The 26,620-nt window shown below is 45.9% G+C and overlaps 1 protein-coding gene across 1 annotated transcript; it reads left to right on the top strand.

Annotated features, from left to right (window-relative positions):
* Nucleotides 1-589: 589 nt before the first annotated feature.
* On the top strand, nt 590-25,730 carry hapln4 (hyaluronan and proteoglycan link protein 4). Its single transcript, XM_072593595.1, has 5 exons — nt 590-713; nt 15,795-15,906; nt 19,926-20,288; nt 22,888-23,190; nt 25,424-25,730. The coding sequence occupies exons 1-5, from the start codon at nt 642-644 to the stop codon at nt 25,711-25,713; spliced, it is 1,140 nt and encodes a 379-aa protein (XP_072449696.1). The 5' UTR covers nt 590-641; the 3' UTR covers nt 25,714-25,730.
* Nucleotides 25,731-26,620: the final 890 nt, after the last annotated feature.

The raw sequence follows: 26,620 nt of genomic DNA on the forward strand, positions 1-26,620 counted from the left end.
TTCTTAAGGCACTCAATGTTTGAAATTTCTCTGACTCTTCACAGATGCATCGGCTTCACATAGGAAGACAGTCTCTGGCGTTAACTCCACAGGTTTCTCTTTATAACTGTGGTGGGTCTCTTTTTAAAAAATACTCATTCTGGAATTAAAAGCAAAAAGAAAGGTCTATAAATACTTCAGAGTTCTGATCGGTTGTCATAACAAGACAGTGTGTTACAGTGCATTATGCTGTAACACACCTTGGGCTAATAGAACACAAACCCAATCCTCTGTTTGGAGCTCTGCATGTGCTCATTATCCAGCACTTTAGCAACTACAGCTGAACTCAGTCGCAGAAATCCTGAGCTGAACACAAGCTCAGAATCTACCCGTGTCCCTGTTCCTTGCGGCTGCTCTCTCTCTCTCTCTCTCTCTCTCTCCCCCTCTCCCTCTCTCCCCTCTCAACACTGCACCATTTTCTGCTTTAATAATGAGCTGTTTCCTACCTCAGTTTGGCAGGTTTGCTGACTGTGAGCAAAGCTCCGATTAGACCTTTAATTTCACGTCAGCATTTGGCGATTGAGACAGAGAGGGAGAGTGTGAAGAATAAAGAGACGAGAGAGAGAGAGAGAGTCTGCAGAACCTCTTAACCAGACGGGCTCATGGTTGAGATCCATTTAGTTTCACTGATTGTACCTGCTGTTCTACTGTGTTTGCCGTTGAAAGGGGAGATGGTAAGTTCATGCTGTCTATATTTACAGTCTGTGAGACCGTTTTGGTGCATTAATCATCTGACAGGGCACAGTAACAATAACCTTGACAAGCTGCATAAGCAGATACTGCAGTCCTTCTCAAACAGTGCCTCTGTCTGCATTCCTATCCTAAAGTGTTGCTGGGCTCTTGCTAAAAGGTGCAGCCTCTTTTTGTGCCGTTAATTCCAGCTCCTGCCTGCTTCCATTTCTATTCCTGTGTCATTCATTTTTTTTTGGATCCCTCCTCCTTCCCGGGATCTGGGCAGATCCTTGCTGGATGTCCTGTTCTGCAGATCCCCTGTCCTGCCCAAGCCCTGCCCCAGGGGCGCCAGTTCGGCATGTGCAAAGCCAACCTGTGTTGGCACCCTCTTTGGGAAAGGATGGGGGAGGGGTGCAAGATGGATCCCAATCCCCATCCCTGCCTTTCCTGTTAGAAAGTGGTGGACTTAGATTTGGTGAAGAATCCCTGCTGGATATTAAACCACTCCCCCTCTCCTTCTCCCCCCAACCCCCCAACCCATCTAGTGTAGGAATGATCAGGTCTATTGTAATATCCCTTATTCCATCCCCCCATCCCATCCTTTCCCCGATATCCCATCTCTGTGTTGACCATGACCATCATGATTATATTAATCAACCCAGTGAGGTGTAAAAATTCAAATAAAAACAGAAATTTCTGGAGAAACTCAGCAGGTCTGGCAGCATCTGTGGAGAGAAAGCAGATTTAATGTTTTGTATCCATTGACTCTTCATCAGTGTGAAAATCGAAGCTCCTCAGTATAACTCCTTGTAACGCCAAGAGTCTTATTACAGACTGAGAGATGGGCTGGCTCCACTGTGATTGATTACAAACAGCATTAGATTGTACCAGCTGGTGTAAAAGCAAAAGGCTGTGGGTGCTGGAAATCTGAAACAAATTCCGAGAATGCCGGAGAAACTCAGTAGGTCTGGCAGCATCTATGGAGAGAGAACACTGGTCCAATATGCTTCGTCTTCAACGTCAATAGATGTGAAGCTGGGAGAGCAGAGCAGGTCAGGCAGCATCCGAGGAGCAGGAACATCAATGTTTGAAGCCAAAACCCCTTCCCAGTCCTGGCGAAGGGTTTCAGCTCAGAGTGTCGACTTGCCTGCTCCTCAGATGCTGTCTGACCTGCTGTGCTTTTCCAGTCTTGCATCTGTTAACTCTGGCTTCCAGCATCTGCACTCCTTCCTGTTTCTGTGACTCTTGTTCAGAGCCTTTTATTGCCTCGCCTGGGACTCCTTTCCTTAGCAAAGTGCAGACTGACGGCTCACAATTTGATGGAGATCTGTGAGATGAAGGAAGCGTCTGATAGGGTGGACACCTGTCTGTCTGTCCATCCTCTCATCCTCCTTTCCAAGGGTTGGGTCATGGAGCTTGATTGGAAGGATCCAGGTTTTCAGTCCCTGTCCAGTAGTGGTTTGCTATTGCCTTCTCCAGGACGGCTGACCCAGTATCTCTCCCTCTCTCACATCCCGCTATGAGGCGGACAATCCACTTGCTTGGCCCCATCATTCACAAACACACTTTCCAAGGCAACAAATCCAGGAGTGAGAGTCTGATTCAGAGTTTCAGGCCCACAGCTGGGACACAGCAACTGAGACGCACAACTGCTTTGTTCGAGAAGATGTTCCCAATTGGCCGGTTGGCATGACCAGAGCTGTGGCCACCAGTGTAAGATATTCATTAATAAATCCAATTGGGAGTCCAGGAGGGAGCTCTTTATCCAGAGAATGGTGAGAAAGTGGACCCTACTATCCCAGGGGAGTGTTTGAGAGGAATAAATAAGACGCATCTAAGGAGATCAATGCATGAAAAAGAGAAATAGAAAGCCATGCTAGTGCAGGGTGGCAAGAGGCTCATTTGGATCATAAACACCAGCATGGGCCAGTTGGGCTGAATGGCCTGCTGCTGTGTGGTTCATTTTCTGTAATCGAATTTTTCCTTCAAGCAGTGAGAGGGCTCTGTAGAAGAGGGAGAGTTGGCTGCAGGAGACATTTTTACAAGGATGCTGCCAGGGTTCGAAGGTTTGAGCAAATGGAGAGGCTGAACAGGCTGGGGCTGTTTTCCCTGGAGCATCGGAGGCTGAGGGGTGACCTCATAGAGGTTTATAAAATCGTGAGGGGCATGAATGGGATAAAATAGACAAAGTCTTTTTCCGGGGGTGGTGGAGTCCTGAACTAGAGGGCATAGGTTTAGGGTGAGAGGGGAAAGATATAAAAGGGACATAAGGGGCAACTGTTTCACACAGAGGGTGGTGTGTGTATGGAATGAGCTGCCAGAGGAAGTGGTGGAGGCTGGTACAATTACCGCATTCAAAAGACATCTGGATGGGTATATGAATAGGAAGGGTTTAGAGGGATATGGACCAAATGCAGGCAAATGGGATTAGAATAAAGTTAAAAATCACACACCACCAGGTTATAGTCCAACAGGTTTAATTGGAAGCACACTAGCTTTCGGAGCGACGCTCCTTCATCAGGTGATAGTGGAGGGCTCGATCGTAACACAGAATTTATAGCAAACATTTGCAGTGTGATGTAACGGAAATTATACATTGAAGAATTTATTGTCTGTTAAGCCTTTCATCTGTTAGAGTACAGTGATAGTCTCACTTCTTTCATGTGTAAATCACAAAACCCTTTTTTTTAAAGTTGCATTCTCAGGTTAGCTGTTAACAATGGTGATAGCTAGACAATATGTTGAAGGTGTTAGCCCCCTGTGTTCTCTGTCTATGACCTGATGTTTAGATTGATTCTAATCTAAAAAGTGAGATAACAGAGTTTTATATAAATTCACGCAGTTTTTGAGCTCAGAGTTCTACATGAATGTATGCAGTTTTTGAGCAAAGTGCAATGTAACTCTGCAAGTACAAAAAAATTCACCACACAAAATATATATGTGCATGTGGGTCTTTGTCTGTCTCTGTGTGTGTGTCTGTCTGGGGTGGGGGTTGTGAGTGTGAGAAAGTGTGTGTGAGTGTGTGTAGTGAGTGCAGAGTGTCTTAAGTCTGTGAAGGGGTGCATGTGTGGGAGTGTGTGTGTCTATAAGGGTGTGTGTGGGTGTCTGTGTGTGCGTCTGTGTGTAACTGTGTCTGTGTGTATGTGAGAGTGTGTGTGTGTAGGAATATCACTCAGATACAACCCCCACCCCAGACAGACACACACACACAGACAGACAAAGATCCACATGCACATATATATTTTGTGTGGTGAATTTTTTTTGTACTTGCAGAGTTACATTGCACTTTGCTCAAAAACTACATACATTCATGTAGAACTCTGAGCTCAAAAACTGCATGAATTTATGTAAAACTGTTATCTCACTTTTTCGATTGGAATCAATCTAAACATCAGGTCATAGACAGAGGACACAGGGGGCTAACACCTTCAACATATTGTCTAGCTATCACCATTGTTAACAGCTAACCCGAGAATGCAACTTTTAAAAAAAGGGTTTTGTGATTTACACATGAAAGAAATGAAACTATCACTGTATTCTAACAGATGAAAGGCTTATCAGACAATCAATTCTTCAATGTATAATTTCCGTTACATCACACTGCAAATGTTTGCTATAAATTCTGTGTTACGATCGAGCCCTCCACTATCACCTGATGAAGAAGCGTCGCTCCGAAAGCTAGTGTGCTTCCAATTAAACCTGTTGGACTATAACCTGGTGTTGTGTGATTTTTAACTTTGTACACCCCAGTCCAACACCGGCATCTCCGAATTGGGATTAGAATAGGTGAAGATATCTGGTCGGACATTTTGGAACGAAGGCTCTGTTTCTGCACTGTACGTCTCTATGACGCTATGACTCCCCCAACTCAGGAATCCTGAGTGAGTCAAATTCTCACCTTTGCAGGGAACTACCTGTGACTGCCACATGGCAAGGCTATCAATTTCAATTGTACCCCAGCCAGAAGGTGCCAGATGGTGGCCACAGTAAGACAGTGCAGTGGGCTGTGGAGCAAGGGGTTTCGATACAGCACCAAGCCATGGGACCAGCTGCATCCATAAAGTCAGCTGGCATCGAAGGACCAGAGAGATTACTGAATGCCAGCTGTTGTACCTGCCACATTGGGAATACAGGCTCAGCCACAAATGGAGCAGGAGGTCCCTGGGCTCCTTTGTTAATCAAATGGAGAATGAGATCTTTTCCTATCCTCTTTCCCCTCTCGCCCACTTACAGTTCCACGACGAGAGCCAGAGTTTGTGGGTCCAAGGTCCAATGGAGAGTCGTGATCACATAATCGAGACCGATATTTGAATGCAGTAGTAAAGAAGTAAAGGAGTTACCCTTCTCCAAGATTAGACAATGTGGTCTTTAAAATATAGTTAGAAATAGTTCTTAGGGCTAAAGAGTTCAAAGATTCTGGGAGAGAAAGTAAGAACAGTGGACTGAGTTGGATGATCAGTCGTGATCCTATAGCATGGCAGGGCAGGCTCGAAGGGCCGAATGACCTACTCCTATTGTCGATAGTTCACATTCTGCGACAAGAGAAAACAAGGTCTCAGCATAACATTGCACCTCTGAAATGCAGCAGTCTCGTTTGTGCAATCTTACTATGCACAAATTGGTTGCCATGTTTATAGCAGTGACTATATCTCAAAGCAAAGGTTTTGTTTTTAGGCAATATTGGAGGTCATGAGAGGTGCTATATAAATGCAAGTTCTGTCTTTCAAAAGATTCAGCATTAGTGAGAGAAACAAAATCCTTTCTCTTCTCTCTTCCCCAGGGAAAATTCAACCAATGCTGAAACGTATATTCTGGAGACAGCAGCACCATGATCACTCACTCTGTTATGCCCTTCCCAAACTGGCAGAGTTGGCAGATTCAATATCTCATCCCAATGCTGTAACTGGGACCGTTCTCAGTCTGACCAGTGGCTGGTGTGAATCCATGAATTTCTAAACTTTCCTTTTTGTCCATAATTGTTCCCATCCCGTCCATCACAATAATTCCATAACAGCTTTTATTGAACCGATTGTTTCAAAAGTCCTTTGTTGAAACATCTGAGTTTTTAGATTAGATTCCCTACAGTGTGGAAACAGGCCCTTCGGCCCAACCAGTCCACACCGACCCTTCGAACAGTAACCCATCCAGACCCAATCACCTTTGATTAATGCACCTAACACTATGGGCAATTTAGCATGACCAATTTAGCATCCACAACTTTGGATTGTGGGAGGAAACCGGAGAACCTGGAGGGAACCCACGCAGACACAGGGAGAATGTGCAAACTCCACACAGACAGTCACCTGAGACTGGAATCGAAACTGGGACCCTGGTGCTGTGAGGCAGTAGTGCTAACCACTGAGCCACCGATGGCAAATCACAGTGTTAATTTAACTGGCAGCTAGGGCTCGAATGCAGATTCCTTTTGATCTATCCTGTTGAGGCAATGAAGGTGTTAACTGTTTATCTGAAAGCAGGAAGTCAGCACTGTGTCTGTAGCTACCTGCTCCCTCCTTTCCTACAACACTGCTTCATCAGCTTCAATACCACTTTTCCCAAGCTGCTTCTAGTTCTGAAGAAGGGTCAACGTGTTAACCAATTTCTCTCCACAGATCTTTTTATTACAATAATACATATTATTCATAAAAAATCTTTGCGTCCATTCACAGTCCAGGACATTGGTGAGGCCCATTTTGGAATATTTCTTCCCTGCTATTATTAGATCTGAACAAACCTCTCAAATTTCAAACCTAATGTTGATAGTGCTTTTTGTGCATCTGTTTTGCAGCTGTAACGTTGTATTCCTCAATCGCCTTTGTATGTTCTAATCTGCCTGTTCTGCACTCAAAACAATACTTTTCACTGTATTGAGGTACATGTGACAATAATAAATCAAATCAAATCAGTTCTGGTCACCCTGCTATAGGAAGGATATTACCAGGATGTTACCGGGACTGGAGGGTTCAAGTTAGAAGGAGAGGCTAGAGAGGCTGGTACTTTTTTCCCTGGAATATAGGAGGTTGAGGGGGATGACCTTATAGAGGTTTATAAAATCAGGAGAGGCATATATAAGGTGAATTGCAAAGGTCTTTTCCCGAGGGTGGGGGAGTTCAAAACGAGGGGTCATATTTTTAAGGTGACAGGAGAAAGATTTAAAAGGGACCTGAGGGACAGCTTTTTCACACAGAGGGTGGTTTGTGTGTGGAATGAACTGCCAGGGGAAGTGGTAGATGCAGGTACAGTTACAACATTTAAAAGACGTTTGGGCAGGTACATGAATAGGAAAGGTTTCTGGGCCAAATGCAGCCAAATGGGACTAACTTAGTTTGGGAAATCTGATCAGCATGGACAGGTCAGGCCAAACGGTCTGGTTCTGTATCACTCTTTGACTCTACAAAGCAGTTCTGTACAGTCTTTGCACGCGAAGAGCAAATGAACATTGGAACGTGGCATTGCCTGCAATTGCAGAAAAAATCTGATGCAGGACAATATTTACGTAAAGATCGAGGCACCAGGAGGGTCTCATAACTGAACGGACCCCATTGTACATAGAACATAGAACATTACAGCACAGTACAGGCCCTTCGGCCCTCAATGTTGTGCCGAGCTGTGGAACCAATCTGAAGCCGATCTATCCTGCACTATTCTATTTTCTACGTATGTTTATCTAATGACCATTTAAATGCCCTTGTTGCAGGCAGTGTGTTCCATGCCCCTCCTACTCTCTGAGTAAAGAAACTACCTCTGACATCTGCTCTAAATCTGTCACCCCTCAATTTAAAGCTATGTCCCCTCGTGCTAGCCATCACCACCCGTACTTTGGCAGAAAGACCTTAGACAGTGATTTCTCCACACAGATTGTGCTGGACCTGCTGAGTTTCTCCAGCTTGGTTGTTCTAGCGGGTTTGTTGCAAGAAAGAAAACATTGTGCATTTCCATAGCACCCTCGCTGTCACCAGACACCTCAAAGCACTTTACAGCCACTGCAGTACATTCTGAAGCCGAGCCCCCGCTGTGAGGTAGGGAACACAGCAACCAATCTACACACAGGAAGGTTCCTGGAAACAGCAATGTGCCTATGTTCAGATTATCTGATATCGGTTGAGGGATAATTATTGATCAGGATACAGTAGGGAATTGGCCAGTTCCTCTTCGAAACAGAGCCAGCCGAAGGGGGGGGGGGGGGGGGGGGGGGGGTGGCGAGATGGTGGTCTTTGTGTTCACCTCAGACAGACTGTCCAAAAGCACAAGGTAAAACTCAATGGGAGGTGCTCCCATTGTCTCACCACTCCAACTGCTCAGTCAGATCCTCAGGAAGAGCAGAGAGTGGGATTTGAAAATAGGAAGTCATGCCAAGCTCTGTGATTAGTCAATCCTTTCTATCATCCTGTCAATCAGAGAGATGAAAATGCCATATAAATCAGCAAATACATTCAGCTACCCTTTAGGAAATGTGAGGCTGTCTGTGAGATCATTAAAGACACGGCCGTGTTTCAGAGACACACAGCTTCATGTGTCACTGTGAGCCAATGTGAACTGCAAATAGTTCAGGAGACACACACCCACACACACACTCACACACACACACACACACAGAAGCACAGACACACCCACACCCACACACACACACACACACACACCCACACAACACACACACAGACACACACACACACACACACACACACACAGGCACAGACGCACCCACACACACGCACACCCACACACACATCCACACACCCACATCCACACACACCCACACCCACACACAGGCACAGACACACCCACACACACTCACACCCACACCCACACCCCCACACCCCCACACATACACACACACCCACACCCATGCACACACACACCCACACACACACCCACACACACACCCACACCCACACACATCCAGACACACATACACCCACACACATACACACACGCACACCCACACCAACACACACACACTCACACTCGGGCACACCCACACACACACCCACACTCACACACACACTCACACACACACATTCACACCCAGGCACAGACACATACACACACCCACACACACACCCACACACACTCACACCCACCCACCCACATACCCACACCCACATACCCACACCCACACCCACACACACACACCAACACACACACACCCACACCCACACTCACACACACACCCACACACACACACCCACACTCACACACACACCCACACACACACACCCACACCCACACTCTCACACACACACACCCACACACACACAACACACACACACTCACACCCACATACCCACACCCACACAACACACACACACTCACACCCACACCCACACACACACACCCACATACCCACACACCAACACACACACACACTTACACCCACACCCACTCACACCCACCCACCCACACCCACATACACACACCAACACACACACACCCACACACACACCCACACACACACGCACGCACACACACACTCACACACACACCCACACATCAACACACACACACACACCCACACACGCACTCCCACACCCATACACACACTCACACACATACACACGCACAGACACACCCACACACACTCACACACACACACAGGCACAGACACACACACACACCCACACACACACACCCACACACACCCACACCCACACCCACACACATTCACACACAGGCACAGACACACACACACACACCCACACCCACACACACTCACACCCATACACCCACACCCACATACCCACACCCACACACCAACACACACACACCCACACACACACCCACACCCACACCAACACACACACAGGCACACACTCCCACACACGCACTCCCACACTCATACACACTCACACACACACACACTCACACAGGCGCACATACACACCCACCCACCCACACACACACACACCCATACAACACACACACACAGGCACAGACACACACACACCCACACACACACACCCATACACACACACACCCACACTCACACACACACAGGCACAGACACACACACACACTCCCACATCCATACACACACACACACATACACTCACACACACACCCACCCACTCACACACACACACACACACACTCACACTCACACACACACAGGCCCAGGCACACCCACACACACACATACAACACACACCCACACACATCCACACTCACACTCACACAGGCACAGGCACGCACACACACACACACACACACCCACACACACACACACACACCCACACACACACACACACAGGCACAGGCACACACACACACACCCACACACCCACACACCCACACACCCACACACCCACACACACACACTCACACACGCACCCACCCACTCACACACACACACTCACACTCACACACACACAGGCCCAGACACACCCACACACCCACACATACACACACACTCACACACAGGCACCGACAGACACACACACTCACACACACCCACACGCACTCACACACATATATACTCTCTCACACACAATGACACACACACACATATACTCTCTCTCACACATGCTCACACTCACGCACACACACACACACACAGATATACTCCCTCTGTCACACGCAGACACACAGAGATATACTTACACTCAGTCTCACACACATAAGACACACACACACTCACTCTCACACACATACACAGACACACACACTCTCATACATGCGCAAGCTCTCACACTCACACACACGTACTCACACTTACATGTTCTCACACACACACCTGCACTCAGAGATATACTCACACACTCTCTCTCTCACACACACACACTCCATCTCACACACATGCCCAGATACAGTCACTCTTATACACGCACAAATACACAAGGAGACCTTGGAGCTTGATATATAAGTTCACTTAAAGTTCCATTTGGCGCATCAAAACCAGATTGTCCGGGCAGGAAAGCCAGTTGGAAGACAAACCATCAACTGGGGAGCCTAGATCCTGCAAATGCATTTTTATTTTACCTTGAATAAAACAAGATCTGTCTTCAATGAGGCCTGATGAAGAATCATTGACCTGAAACATTAACCCTGTTTCTCACACCGCAGCTGCTGCCTGACCTGCTGAGTGTTCTGTTATCCAATCAGCAAGATGTAACAGGAGAAAGCGAGGACTGCAGATGCTGGAGATCAGAGCTGAAAATGTGTTGCTGGAAAAGCGCAGCAGGTCAGGCAGCATCCAAGGAGCAGCAGAATCGACGTTTCGGGCATCAGCCCTTCTTCAGGAAGTTCCTGAAGAAGGGCTAATGCCCAAAACGTCGATTCTCCTGTTCCTTGGATGCTGCCTGACCTGCTGCACTTTTCCAGCAACACATTTTCAGCAAGATGTAACACCCCAGTTAAAGATGTTAGACTCCAGAATGACCCTGAAATTGCCATGGTTAAAGCCACGCTGGAGAAATAAAATTGCCAGACATTAAAAATTAGCTCTCTGTTTTTTTTTAGAGGTACATTAACTTTAGCAGTAACTTCAAGTTATAAAATATTTTATAAATATATTATAAAACATCCCAGGAGCATCATCAGACAATATTCGACATTGGGTTATGTCTAGGAATAAGTAGATTTTAGTCAGCATCTTCCAAGAGGAGGAGAATTGGAATACAGAGCACTGTTTCCAAAATTTTTCTGACTGTGACTCTCCCAATGGGACATCCCAACCCCACACCAGCAGCCCTCCTTCAAGAAGCCCTGATGTAACAAACTCAATGGGCCAGGAGTTCGTCCCATCAGGTGGTCTGGCATTCCTTAATGATAATCATGACAGTTCTATCTGAACTTCGCATTTTTTATTAAACCTTGAGAGTAAGCTCAGTGGCATCCAGGACAGAGGTTCGATTCCAGCCTCAGGTGACTGTCCGTGTGGAGTTTGCACATCCTCCCTGTGTATGTGTGGGTTTTCTCCGAGCTCTCTGGTTCCCTCCCACAGTCCAAAGATGTGTAGGTTAGGTGGATTAGCCATGCTCAATTGCCCCATAGTGTCGGTGAGTTAGCCACAGGAAATGCAAGGTTATCGGCTATGGGGTGGGTCTGAATGGAATGCTCTTTGGAGGATTGGTGTGGACTTGATGGGCCAAATGGCTTGCTCCCACACTGTAGGAAGTCTAGGTGGATGTTGCATTTACTGCCCATCCTTAGTGGCCCTGGAGAAGGTAATAGTGAGCTGCCTTCTTGAACTACTGCAACATTTTGAGGTGTGAGGGACACCCACATATGCCCTTAGGGAGAGAATTCCAGGATTTTGACGCAGTGACACTGAAGGAATGGTGATGTATTTCCAAGTCAGGCTTGGGGGGGGGCACTTGCAAGGGATGGTGTTCCCATATATCTGTTGCCCTTGTCCATGTCGGATTCGAAGTAGAGATTGGGAGCCCAAATGAGATGGTGAGCTGAGGTTTTGGAGTTGTGAGCTCCAAGGTAGAAATGGCCCTCCATTGAGCTCTGTGCTCTGCCCTCAGACCCCAGGTCTCTTCTCCAGCATCTGCCTGCTCTCACAGATCTTCTTCATTTCCTTTCCACTTGATCAACTCTCACCGACTGGGCCTTGCAGTTTTTTAGCCTGTGAAGGGGTGATGGCCAGGAAAAGATTTGGGGAACACTGTTCTAAGTGGTAGAGATGGCAGGTGCTGTTGAAGGAGTTACTGCAGTATAGGCTGCAAATGGTGTCCACTGCTGCCACTGAGTCCCAGTGATGGAGGGAGTGGATATTTAAGGTGGGCTTGTATTTCTATTCTTTCATGGCTGGGCCAACATTTATTGACTGTCCCTGCTTGACCTGCAGGAGATGGTGCCTCCTTGAACTGTTACAGTCAACGTACTAGAGGTAGATCCACAATGGGATACCGGAGAATATAGATAAGGTGGAAAGGAAGGCACTTTTTCCATTAGTGGAGGGCTCAATAGCCAGGGGGGTCATAGATTTAAAGGTAAGAGGGGAATTAGAGTCATAGAGTCATACAGCATAGAAACAGACACTTCGGTTCAACTTGTCCATGCCCACCAGATATCCCAAACCAATCTAGTCCTATTTGCCAGCACTTGGCCCATATCCCTCTCAACCCTTCCTATTGTTATACCCATCCAGATGCCTTTTAAATGTTGTAATTGTATTGGCTTCCACCACTTCCTCTGACAGCTCATTCCATATACTGCATGAAAAAGGTGTCTCTTAGGTCCTTTTTAAATCTTGCTCTTCTCACCTTAAACCTATGCTCTCAAGTTTTGGACTCCCCTGGAAACTAAAAAGACCCTGGGGAAAAAATACCTTAGTTATTCACCTTATCCATGTCCCTCATGATTCTATAAACCTCTATACGATCACCTCTCAGTCTTCAACGCTCCAGAGAAAACAGCCTATTCAGCCTCTTCCTATAGCTCAAACCCTAGCAACATGCTTTTAAATCTGTTCTGAACCCTTTCAAGCATAGCAGGGAGACCAGAATTGAATCTAATACAGTCAGTTCTTCTATAAGATGATGGTTGTGTTCTGGTTCAACCCCGCAGTGTACAGAAATGGTGCTTTAGAAACAGTGCTTAAAGTGTTGGCAATGTAATCACATTAAAGCCAACGCATGTATTAAAAGTTTATGCTTTTGAAACAGCGCCCTCAATTGTTAATCGTGTTGCAGTGAATTTGTGTTGACGAAATGTGCATTATAGCAGAATTCATATTCCAAATTCAAATTCCAGATCTGTATTCCAAAACTATTCCAAAATTGGGAAGAAATTATTTTCACCCTTGGGGTGGTAGGAATCTGGAACTCAGTATCTGACAGACTGACTGAGTCAGAAACCATCATAACATTGATGCACAATTTGGATATACACTTACACTGCCATAGTCTCCAGGGCTATAGACCAAGATTAACATAGGATTGGTATAGTCAGAACTTTGTTGGTTGGTACAGAAGTGATGAGTTGAATGTGCTGAGTTTGAGGCTATCTCAGAGGGCTGCAAGACTGAGAGAGGTTGCACATAATCAGTAAGACATGGTATTCCTCTTAAGGTAGTGAGTTTTATGGAGTAATTTCCAGATTAGCACACAGCAGGTGGGAAGGAAGATTTTGCAAATAGTTAGTTAGTGAGCCAAAGAAGACAAAATTGCTGGGACTTGATGGGATAGATCTGAAGAGCAGGAAGCAAAAGGCAGAAGAAACTGCAGATGTTGCAAAAATGATAATCTGGGGTTGCATTACGAATGGAAATGTACCAAAGGATTGGAGAGAAGCCAGTATAATCAGTAAGTTCAAAAAAAAGGGAAACTGCAGCTTAACTAATTACAGACCAGTGGGTTGAACATCTGTGGTGGAGGAGAAATTAGAATCTTTAATTAAAAATGAAATTATTAAATATCAAGATTAAATAAAAATAATTAGAAACAGCCAGCGCAGATTTCAGTAAAGTATTCCATGCTTGATAGCTCGAAGGGAGGAGATGGAAAGATCCTGGAAATCTGGAAACGGTAACAAATTAGATTTAAAACATTCATTTGCATGGGAAACACCACTCTTACTGGAAACATCTGCTTTATGGTTCTCATTGCTATGTGCAAGTTTGAGGCTTCAGCTGAGTCACTGTCTCTGGATCCTCATGGCCTTTCCTTGGAGTGTGAAGAAACTGAAAGTTTTGCTGGGAACGAGACCAGGACTTGAACACTCCCTCCACGACTGTGAATATCTTTTTATCAATGTTAGCACGCCACGTGACTGGACAGCGCAGCCATGTGTTACATCAAAGTATTGCAAGACTGTAAAAGTACGTCATTGACTGTATAGGCCTGCAATGACATGATGTGTGAGGGGTCAGAGTGTGATATATCAGTAAGTGACAAGTGGGAGTGTGACAGGTAGGAGTGGGGTGGGTCAGCTATGACAGTCAGCTCTGACACATGGGGAGTGTGACAATGGGCACTTTACAGGAAGGGAGTACTGTTCGTGTTGGAAGTGTCAGGTCCATTATCCTTTCTATTGTGCTCCTGTTGCAGTTAAATTCCCTTCATCCCACAACCTTTAATTCATCCCCCATCCCACTCCAAATGAAACTCTTTGATCCCAGCTAGCTAACTCGAGTCAGTCAATACACCCCTGAAGTTCAGTTTTCATAACAGCTTCGAACAAGAAGATCCAAAGGCTCTGGGGAAAGCCAGCATTTGTTGTTCCTCCCAAATTATCCTTGCATTGATGGGCTTCTGGAGCTACTTCAAAGGGCACTTGCAGATTGGCTGTCGTTCCTGGATTTGAGAGACAGCAGTTCAGATTGGTGTCTCTACCCTCAAGGACATCAGTGAACCAGACAGGTATTTTACAATAATAGCTGTCCTGGTAGCTTTCAATCCCAGATTTTATTAATTTGGGCAACATGGTGGCTCAGTGGTTAGCACTGCTGCCTCACAGCACCAGGGACCTGGGTTCAATTCCACCCTTATGGGACTGTCTGTGTGACATTCTCCCTGTTGCTGGGTGTGGGTTTCCTCTGGGTGCTCCAGTTTCTTCCCACAGTCCAAAGATGGGCAGGTTAGGGTGCACAGGCTAGGTGGGCTAGCCATGGGAAGTGCAGGGTTGCAGGGATAGAGTAGATGGGGTAAGTCTGGGTGGGATGCTCTTAGAGGGTTGGCGTGGATTCAATGGGCTGAATGGCCTGGTCCCACACTATGAGGATTCTTCTATGATTAAGTTACATTCAACAAAGTGCTGCGATGGGATTTGAACCCATGCCCCTGAGAGCACTTACTATGGACCCTCCAGGTTACTAAGCAATTGACGTTACTATTATACCACCACAGTTTAACAGCCTTTGTGGTTTAAAACTCTATCATTATGAGTGCTGCACACCCCCAGCCCCACTTGTTCAGGGAGTTTAGAATTCTGTGTGTTTCCTTGTTTCTTATGCCCAGAGCAGGCACAGGGAATGAGTTCAATAAGTCCTTTCACCATCTCATAGATTTGAAAGTGCACAGCACAGACAAAAGGCTCTTCAGCCCATCGAATCTGCACTAGTCAAAAACAGCCATCTAAACGATTCTGTCCTGAAGGATCTTCAGGGATTAAAATTAAAATATCTGTTATTTCTTCAGCTTTCACCGAGAAACTGGCTTTGCTGCCACATCATTCTCTTGATGTTTCTGAGTCCAGCCTTCTCTCTCATGAACAATGACATCGGAACCAGACAGAGTGTGCACGTGTCAGGTGAGTCAGAAACGAAGCTCGTGAGAGTTTTTGGCTTCTGCATGATGCTGTGTGAGGGGGGAAACGGCACTCGCTCTGCTTCTGAACTGCAGCTCTTTCAAAAACCTCAGATCTGAATGATCGCAGCTTAGGTAACCTGTCACTGATCTCCACTTCTGAGATATTAAAACCTTCATTGTAGACAGCACCTCTTACATTGTAAAATTTCTCAAAGTGGTTTACAAACATAACCAGGCATCTAGCCGCTCAGGAAGATATTCGAGCTAGGGACCAAAAAGAGCAAAGATTTAAGGAGAATCTTAACAGAGGAGAGAGATAGAGAGGCAGAGATGTTTAAGGTGGGATTTCCAGAGCTCAGGCAGCTGAAGACAATGCTGCAGCTATTTCATATGGGGATACACTAGACCAGAATTTCAGGGACACTATTATTTGGCATTTTACAACATTAATATCAGGGAAAAGGCCATTCAGCTCAGCTGGCAGTTCAGTTCCAATTATATGACAATTTTCTGGAGTAAGAGCAATAGTTTTTTGTTGGGTCATTAGGGAACAGTGAAAAACAGGTAAATGTTATAGAGGGACAGATCAGCCATGATTGGAGATCTGATTAAATGGGCTGAATGGCCTGCTGCTGTATTTTCTCACTCGTGATTCATTTGTTAATTACATGCAGCCTGATAGTGACGTGATCACATGGTGGTATTGTCGCTGGTCTAGTAATCCAGTAGAACTCAGAACCTGGGTTCAAATCCCATTTAGCACAGAATTAAAAGTCAAATGATAACCTTTGGTTCTAAGTATCCATCTGTTCACTAAGGTCCTTTAGAGAGGGAAATCTGCCATCCTTGCATGGTCTGGCCTACATGTGACTCCAGACCCACAGCAATGTGGTTGTCTCCGAAATGACCTTGCAAACCATTCAATTGTATCAATAGCTAGAAAGTCTCAAAAAAACCTAAAATACAATCTGTGGTGATTCAAGAAGGTAGACTTCTGTCGGCACCGTCTCCTGGGCAGTTAGGGAGGGGCAATAAACTCTGGCCCAGCCTGTGATCCCCACATTCTGTGAATGGGAAAAACAAACCTGATGCTATCTCCTGTGGAGTTTTGGGGCAAAGGTGGGGAGGGTGTCTTTGTCTGAGAATTTATCTATCAATATATCTGCAGTTGATATCTCTGGACAGCAATCTGACACGATGCCGTGCTGGCTTTTCCCCTTCCAGAACTAGAGGTTCTTGCTCCCTGTCGTTAATGATCAAGTTTTTAATCTTTATACTTCCACGGGACATGAACTCATTGGCAAAGCCAGTATTTGTCATCCATCAACACACTCAGCCATTTCAGTTCAAGGTCAACCACACTGGTAAGGGTCTGGAGTCACATGTAGGCCGGACCAGGTAAGGAGAACTGACTAACCAAAAGGATAGGAATAAACCTGGTGAGTTTTTACAGTAACCAGTGATCGTCACCATTTCTGGGACCAGCTAATTCTAGTAGCAGTAATGTCACTATAGTTCCAGAAGACAGCTCTCCCTGATGAGAGAAACAACCAATAGTGGATTAACCTGAGGGTCACCACACGTCATACAATGTCAGGCTGGGACAGGGTTAGAACGCAGGGTAAAAACAATGACTGCAGATGCTGAAAACCAAATACTGGATTAGTGGTGCTGGAAGAGCACAGCAGTTCAGGCAGCATCCAACGAGCAGCGAAATCGACGTTTCGAGCAAAAGCCCTTTTGCCCGAAACGTTGATTTCGCTGCTCATTGGATGCTGCCTGAACTGCTGTGCTCTTCCAGCACCACTAATCCAGTACACGGTTAGAACCCACACTGTTGGAGTTCACTATGCATCACAAACTAACCACGCAGTCAATTGAGGGCTGACGAACATTGATTAGATAGCCAATAGGCCCCTGGTGTGGCAGATGGAGTTTAATGTAGGTAAACGTGAGGTGCTACATTTTGGTAAGGCAAACCATGGCAGGGTTCATACACTTAATGGTAGGGCCCTGGGGCGTGTTGCTAAACAAAGGGACCTTGGGTTGTGGGTTCATTGTTCCTTGAAAGAAAAGTCACAGGTAGACAGGGTTGTGAAGAAGGTGTTTGGTATAACTTGCCTTCATTGCTCATATCATTGAGTACTGGAGTTGGGATGTCATGTTGTGGCTGTACAGGACATTGGTTAGGCCACCTTTAGAATACTGAACTCAGTTCTGGTCACCCTGCCAAAGGAAAGATGTTGTTAAACTTGAAAGGGTTCCGAAAAGATTTTTACACAGATGTTGCCAGGATTGGAGGGCTTGAGTTAGGGTGAGTTGGCTGGATGGCTGGTTTGTGATGCAGTGTAACATGAACAGTGTGGGTTCAATTCCTGCACTGGCTGAGGTGACCACGAAGGATTCTCCTTCTCATCTTCTCCCCTCATCTGAGCTGTACTGACCCCGAGGTTAAAACACCACCAGTTGTCTCTCTCCTACGATCTAGTAAGATTCGAGCAACTTTACTTTTATCTTTCTACACAATGGAGAGCTTTCCATTACACCGGTTCTGTCAGTTACTACTCATTTTAAAAATCTGATCAAAATATCAACAAACCATGGACCATAATAGCATCTGAAATAATGACTAAAGACATCAAAACAAATTTCAGGGCTGAAATCCCAGGTCAGGTAACGAGAAACATCTTGGTTTTAGCGTGGGTGATTAATGATATCCTCTTAACCCCATAATCTGATGGCTGCCTTATAATTCCTCCTGAGATGTATTATTCTTCATTTAAGCAAAGGTACTACATGTAAGACTCTTAATGTACGATTCAACAGCAATGGGGAATGACCATGATGCCTGGTGTCTTGCCAAATTGGCGGAAAATTCACAGATTAATGGGACGGGAGAGAATCAGTGTTCCCAATTTGGCAACAAGTCAAAAATAAATTATTCACCGGGGGAGGGGAAGAATGGAGTGGCATTTATATTGTATAGGACTTCCTAACAACCTCACAATATCACAAAATACCTTGCAGCCAATGACATACTTTCTGAGGTATTCTAATGCAGACATTTGCAGCAACCAAACTGTGCACAGCAAGATCCCACAAACAGTAATGTGTTGATGACACAATAATTTACTGTCTCCTGATGTTGATTGAAGGTTCGTTAATGTCTAGGTAAGCACTGCCTTGCTTGCCTTTGGAAGTGGTGGCTGTGGGATCACCTCCAGCCACCTGAGAGGGCAGACAAAGCCCCTTTATACAGCAGCGCAGCACTCCCTCAGTTTAGGGGTGGATGGTGGCTCGGGATACTGTTGGTGTGGAGTTTGCTCGTTTTCCCCATGTCTGTCTGGGTTCCCTTCCACAGTCCAAGGATGTGCAGTTTAGGTGGATTGGCCATTCTAAATTGCCCATAGTGTTCAGAGGTGTGTAGGCTAGTTGGATTAACCATGGGAAGTGCAGGGTTAAAGGGATAGGGGGAGTGGGTCTAAATGGGATACCCTTCAAGGGGTCTACATGGACTCGATGGTCTGAATGGCCTGATTCCACATTGTGGGGAGTGTCAGCCTGTCCTGATAATGTATACTGCACTTTGAACTCCGATTAGGTATTCTCATATTCTTCAGTTAATTGTATTTGCAGTCTTTAATTCCCAAGAATTTTTCTCAGCATAAATGTAGGAAAGATGTTCCGATGATCAGGGAGTCCAGATGTCACAGTTTAAAGGGTAGGCCTTTTACGACTCAGAAATTTCTTCACCCAGAGTGTTGAGCCTGTGGAATTCTCGGCTGCAGAGGGTCGTTGAGGTAAAAACACAGAATGTTTTCAAGAAGGTGTTAGAAACAGTTCTTAGGGCTAAAGGGATCAGAGGGGATGAGGAGAAAGTGGGAGTAAAGGACTGAGTTGGAGGAGCATATTGAGTAGTGGAGGAGACTGGAAGGGCTGAATGGCCTCCTCCTGCCTCTCTTCTCTGTGTTTAGTCTGTTTGCCGGCTGACATGAAGAGTTGTGATCCATGTATCTGCAGGAGATGAGAGTGGCCTCGTGGTGGTTCAGACTGCCCCAGGGAAAGTGCTCACTCACCGTGGAGGTTCCATCATCCTGCCCTGCAGGTACCACTATGAGCCAGAGAGCCAGGACCCTGAGAAGATCCGCATCAAGTGGACCAAGGAATCAGACACATTGCAAAGCAGCGACGTCTTTGTGGCACTGGGCAGGATCCAGAAAGCCTTTGGGATATACAAGGGCAGGGTGTGGTTACAAGGCGATGGAGATGGCGATGCATCCCTCATCATGCAGGACGTGACCCTGCAGGATTACGGACGGTATGAATGTGAGGTCATAGATGAGCTTGAGGATGATACAGGAATTGTCAAACTGAACCTGGAAGGTACACCTTTATTTCAATTCCATGTGACTGATATTTATTCTTACTGTTCTTTAGTCCAAACCACAGACTGAAAGGATGGGGATATAAAATCAAAGGAACATGAAGTGGCCATTCAGCCCTTAGGCCTGTGCTACCCTTTAATGAGATAATGCGTTAACATGTGACCTGACTGCATATATCCAGCTTTGTTCATTCATTTGTGGGCTATGGCTGAGTCAGCATTTATTGCCCGTCCCCAGTTGTCCTCAAGTAGGTGGTGGTGAGCTGTCTTCTTGACCCACCAAGGCCCATTCAGTAGATAGACCCACAATGCTTGAGGAAGTGCCATTATTTTGACCCAGCCACACTGAGGGTTGGCAGTACAGCTCCAAGGATGGTGTGTGTACATCTCGTTCAACAGGAATCTATCAACCTCAGATTTAAAATTAACCATCGATTTATTATCAATTGCCATTTACACAATAGAGTTCCAATTGTCTACCCACTCCTTGTACACAATAGGGTTTCCCAAACTGGAAAAATCTGGTTCCAAATTTTCATTTACACCCCCCTCATCCCAGACTATTCAACCAGCAGAAGTAATTACAAGTTCCGAAGATTGAGCTGTGATCTAATCAAGGTGTTTAAAATGATTCAGGGATTTGATCTGGGAGACAACTGTACAAACCAATTCAAAAATTAGCTGTCAATTCCATGAGCTTCAGTGTTAGCTAACAATGACTTCAGCAAATGACTTCAGGATGTTCATAGAGATAACATCCAAAGATACTCATGATAGAGTCTGACTGTCCTCTGTTCTGCAGACTTGATCGGACTTGTAGCATTAACTCTTTCTCTTTCTCTCCACAGATGCTGCCAGACCTGCTGAGTTTTTCTGATATTTCTTTGTTTTTATTATTTCAGATTTACAGCATCTGTGTTTTGCTTTTTTCTGTAACATTCCCCTCTCCAGTATTTCAGGCACTTCTTCAAAAGGCTAAAACAAATTCATCAATCGCAGCCTACCCTTTACAAATCCATGATCAGCTGCAAAACTTCAAAGTGTGTTCAGTCATCTACTTTTAATTATAGACAACAGGAGTTAGGTTGCCTGGTCTATAATTCCTGGTTTCCCTCTCTCACCTTCCTTAAACAGCAGAGTGACAAACATCATTTGCCAATTCAATTGAACTCATTCACGTAAACCTCACTTAACCCAATCTGTGGTCCAGTTACTGATACAGTTCAATGTTTCATTACTCTTTCTAAAGAACCAGTGATGTGCCCAAGTTGTTGTTTCTTATACATTACATCCAGCCCTAGGCTAATGGATCTGTGAGGGTCTCAAAGCTTCCATTGCTGTCAGCCAACTGAGGTATATGGCGTATGGCACTGCCGACCCCTGCCCCAGATACCGTGAGGGTTAGAATTGGTTTGTGGCCCAGAGGAATGACGAAGGAAAAAGAGGCAGGAATTCTGGGAAGTTAGCACACTGATGCAACCCCCGTTCCATTCTGAGTTGTACACAATTGGTAATAACATTCATGCCACACAAATGCCAAACCATGACTATCTCCAATCAGAGATAATTTAACAACAATCCTTGATATTCAGTGACATTACACCATCACCGAATTGCCTGCTATCAACATCCTGGGGGTTAGCACTGACCAGAAACTCAACTGGATCTTCATATGAACACAAAGGCTACAAGAGCAAATCAGAGGCTAGGAATAAACCACAGCAAATAACTCACCTCCTGACCCCACACCACCTCCCCGCCCCCCCCCCCCCCCCCCCCAACCCCCCCAAAGCCTGTCCACCATCTATAAGGCACATGTCAGGAGTGTGATGAAATACTCCCCACTTGCCTGGATGGGTGCAACTCCAATGATACTTAAGAAGATCAACCATCTGTGCCAAAGCAGCCCCAATTTGATTGGCACCACATCCTCGAACATTCACTCCCTCCATCTCCAATGCTCAGCAGCAGCAGTGTGTACTGTCTACAAGATCTAGAGACAGCACCTTCCAAACCCTCAACCACTTCATTCTAGAAGGACAAGGACAGCAAATAGATGAGAACACCACTATCTACAAGTTCCCCTCGAAGGGGCTCAGCATCCTGATTTGGAAATATATCACTGTTCGTTTAGTATCAAAATGCTAAACTTATTTCCACAAAGGCGTAGTGGATCCAACTGCAGCGTGTGGACTGCAGCAGTTCAGCCCAACAACACTTTCTCAAGGGCAACTAGGCATGGGCAATAAATCCTGATCCAGCCAACAATGCTTATGTCTCACAGGTTAATAAAATAAAGTCACAACGGCATGTGTCATTTGCACATTTATAGATTTTCCTTCGAGGGAGAAGGTTAAGAATGGGCCCTGGGTGATAGGGAATTACCTGTCAATTCAGGTGGGGATGTGTATGTAGGCAATCCCTGACCATTCTATGACATTTATGTTCTGAGGGGATTTCAAGTGCAGGCTGTAGGGAGATTCCTTCTCGTTAAATATTGAAGTCCACTGCCCAGGCAATCCACAGTATCCAGTACCCTGCTCTGGTGCCGTCTGTTTCTGCCTCCTGTGTGTAATGGTGCCTTTAATTCAATTAAAGGTGTGGTGTTTCCTTACCATCCAAGGCTGGGGCGTTACACGTTAAACTTTGAAGATGCTAAGAAGGCGTGTGAGGAGCAGGATGGGATATTGGCCTCTTATGAGCAGCTGCACGAGGCATGGCTGAAGGGATTGGATTGGTGTAACGCTGGCTGGCTGGACGATGGATCGGTCCAGTACCCAATTTCCAAGCCCCGACTTCAGTGTGGCAGATCGGAGCAGACCGCTGGCATTCGGAACTACGGCTACCGACACAAAGATGACGAGCGATATGATGCTTTCTGTTTCACCTCCAACCTGAAAGGTGAGAGGTCATACTATGGGATATAGGCCTAACCCCCCCGCCATGGCAACGGATGGAATTCAAATTCAATTAACAAATCAGGAATTAGAAGATCAGTCTCTGTTCTGATGACTGTGAAACAATCAGCAATTGCTGTTAAAGCAAAACAATTTATTTCATTAATGTCCTTTTGTGGAAGGGAATCTGCTGTGATTACCCAGTCTGTGTAACTGCAGACCCACAGCAAGTGGCTGCCTCCTTGACTGTCCCCCTAAAATGGTCTCTCAGTTAGGAATGGGTCTTGCCAGTGGTGTCCTGTGAAAGGGAAAATAAACACAGTTACTAATCCCATGACACTAAAGTCCTATCATTAATCTAATGAGCCGCAGTGTTGGGCATTTAGTTTTGCCTTGTGGGAACTCTATTAGCATTACAGTGGGTCTTGGAGAAGTCTTTGAGCCACACAGCATTGAAACAAGCCCTATGGCCCAACCTGTCCATGCTGACCAGACTTCCTAAACTGAACTAGTCCCAGTCGCCTGCATTTGGCCCATATCCTTCTAAACCTTTCCTATCCATGTACCCGTCCAAATGTTTTTTTAATGTTATATGCCCCCAAATATTGATCCCCCCACCAAGGGGAAAAGTTCCTCCCTGTCTGTCCTGTCTATGTCCCGTGTAGCCTCCCATCTCTTCAGTAGTCAAAACCACTTTCTGCACAGTACTTCACCAAAGGTCCCAGTGCCTGCCGCATGTCGGTGGAATGTGACGCAAACAATCCAAGGAGGATTTACATTCACTTTGTTCAAGAAACCTGCAATGGGGGCTGTGACCTTGGTCACAGGAGAGGTGCAGATTGCTGTAAGGTCAGCTATTGGTATAAGTCAAAATGTTATTGAACATTCTTCAGACTATTTATTGGTTTAGCAGGAGGCTGCCATGATCTCCTCCATCACTGTAGACTGACTCTTTACATATGTTAGTATTAACCCTTCACACTCCAGGTGGAACTCTCGCCTTCTGGGTGTAGAATGTTACGAGGTTAAGTCCAGAATGCTGAGTGTATGATGTTGGCTGGTACTGAGGGAGTGCTGCATTGTCAAAAGCACTAGGCTGTTGGTTGCCATGTTAAGCTATGCCCTTGTCCAGCCCTTCCAGGAGAATGCTAACAGTCAAATATTACAATTTCCAACTGGATAATCTCCTTGTGAGCTCTAAGTACTATTCCTTCAGCCCTCACCTCAATAAAACAGGGAGTCCAGAACTAGAGGGCATAGGATTAGGGTGAGAGAGGAAAGATATAAAAGAGACCCAAAGGGCAACTTTTTCACACAGAGGGTGGTACGTGTATGGAATGAGCTGCCAGAGGATGTGGTGGAGGTTAGTACAATTGCAACATTTAAGAGGCATTTGGATGGGTATATGAATAGGGAGGGTTTGGAGGGATATGGGCCGGGTGCTGGCAGGTGGGACTAGATTGGGTTGGGATATCTGGTCGGTATGGACGGGTTGGACCGAAGGGTCTGTTTCCATGCTGTACATTTCTAAGACTCTATTTACAAGCATGTTGCCAGGGTTGGAGGGTTTGAGCTATAGGGAGAGGTTGAACAGGCTGGGACTGTTTTCCCTGGAGCGTCGGAGGCTGAGGGGTGACCTTATAGAGGTTTATAAAATCATGAGGAGCATGGATAGAATAAATAGGCAAAGTCTTTTCCCTGTGGTCAGGGGAGTCCAGAGCGAGAGGACATAGGTTTAGGGCGAGAGGGGAAAGATTTTAAAGGGACCTAAGGGGCAACGTTTTCACGCAGAAGGTGGTACGGGTATGGAATGAGCTGCCAGAGGAAGTGGTGGAGGCTGGCACAATGGCAATATTTGTAAGGCATCTGGATGGGTATATGAATAGGAAGGGTTTAGAGGGATATGGGCCGGGTGCTGGCAAATGGGACTAGATTAGGTTATAATAACCAGTCAGCATGGACAGGTTGGACCGAATGGTCTGTTTTCATGCTGTACATCTCTATGACTCTATAAATAATTGACTCATTATCTGTGGGAGCTTGCTGTGCTCAAATTGGCTGTTGTTTTCCCTAAAAAAAGCAGTGGGATGGCCTCATGATAGGCGCTATACGATTGCAATTCATTCTTCCACATGCTGTGACTCCAAAAAGGCTGAGGCTGTACAAGAACTATGAAGGATGTTTTATTCAGACACACTAACAGGACTTTGTAATGTTTGTGCTTGTTTCTGATGAAGGTAAAGTTTATTTCCTGAGGACCTATCGGAAGCTGAACTATGTAGAGGCGGTGAAGGCGTGTGAGAAACATGGGGTGACCATTGCCAAGGTGGGCCAGCTGTATGCAGCCTGGAAGCTGCAGTTATTGGACCGCTGCCAGGCTGGCTGGTTACAGGATGGCAGTGTCCGCTACCCCATCGTCAACCCACGGGACAAGTGTGGCGGCAAGGAACCCGGGGTCCGCAGCTTCGGCTTCCCCGACAAGAAGCGACGGCTCTACGGGGTCTACTGTTTCAAAAAGAAGGAATGAGAGAGAGGGAGAGAGAGGGACAGGGAGGGGTGAGTGGGAGAGGGAGAGAGAGGGGGAGATTGAATGGGAGAGAGAAAGAGGGGGACAGAGGGAGAGAGAAGGGGGCGAGAGTGAATGTGAGAGAGAGAGAGTGAGAGAGAGAGAGAAAGGGGGGAGAGTGAATGGGAGAGAGAGAGAGAGGAAGAGAGAAAGAGAAAGAGAGAGATGGGGAGAGTGAATGGGAGAGAGAGAGAGAGGAAGAGAGAAAGAGAAAGAGAGAGATGGGGAGAGTAAATGGGAGAGAGAGAGAGAGAATGGGGAGAGAGAGGGAGAGCGAGACGAGGGAGAGAGAAGGAGAGAGGGGGAGAATGAATGGGATAGAGAGAAAAAGGAGGGAGAGAGAGGGGGTGAGATAAAGAGTGAATGGAATAGAGAGCAGGGAAGTGGGATACAGAAAGGGAGGGAGTGAGAGGGAGACAGAGAGAGACAGAAAGAGGGAGAGGGAGACAGAAAGAGAGGGAGCGAGAAACAGAAGGGTCAGTGACAGATGGAGAGTTAGAGAGAGTGAGAATGAGAGAGGGAGTGAAAGAGAGTGCAAGTGAGAGTGGGACTGAAAGATGGAGGGAGAAAATGAGAATAGGAGAGAGTGAGGGGGTGAGAATGAGAGGAAGTGACACTGAGAGTGGGAGAGGGAGAAAGAGAGTGAGAGTCGGAGGGAGAGAAAAGTGTTTGGGCAGAGTAACAAAGGTTTGAAAGCAAAAGTTGTGTCTGATTGAGGAATAAGCCACTTCCCTATGCAATCTCAGGCTACAGTTATAGGAATGTAAAACATACCATATATCTTAAAAATATCAGGGCGCTTCTAGTTTCTATTTATTCTTCATAAATAGTGCATGCTGTTAAAAACATCGTGAGATTTTCAAAATGT

Source organism: Chiloscyllium punctatum, chromosome 24 (assembly GCF_047496795.1).
Source record: "Chiloscyllium punctatum isolate Juve2018m chromosome 24, sChiPun1.3, whole genome shotgun sequence".
Lineage (NCBI taxonomy): Eukaryota > Metazoa > Chordata > Chondrichthyes > Orectolobiformes > Hemiscylliidae > Chiloscyllium > Chiloscyllium punctatum.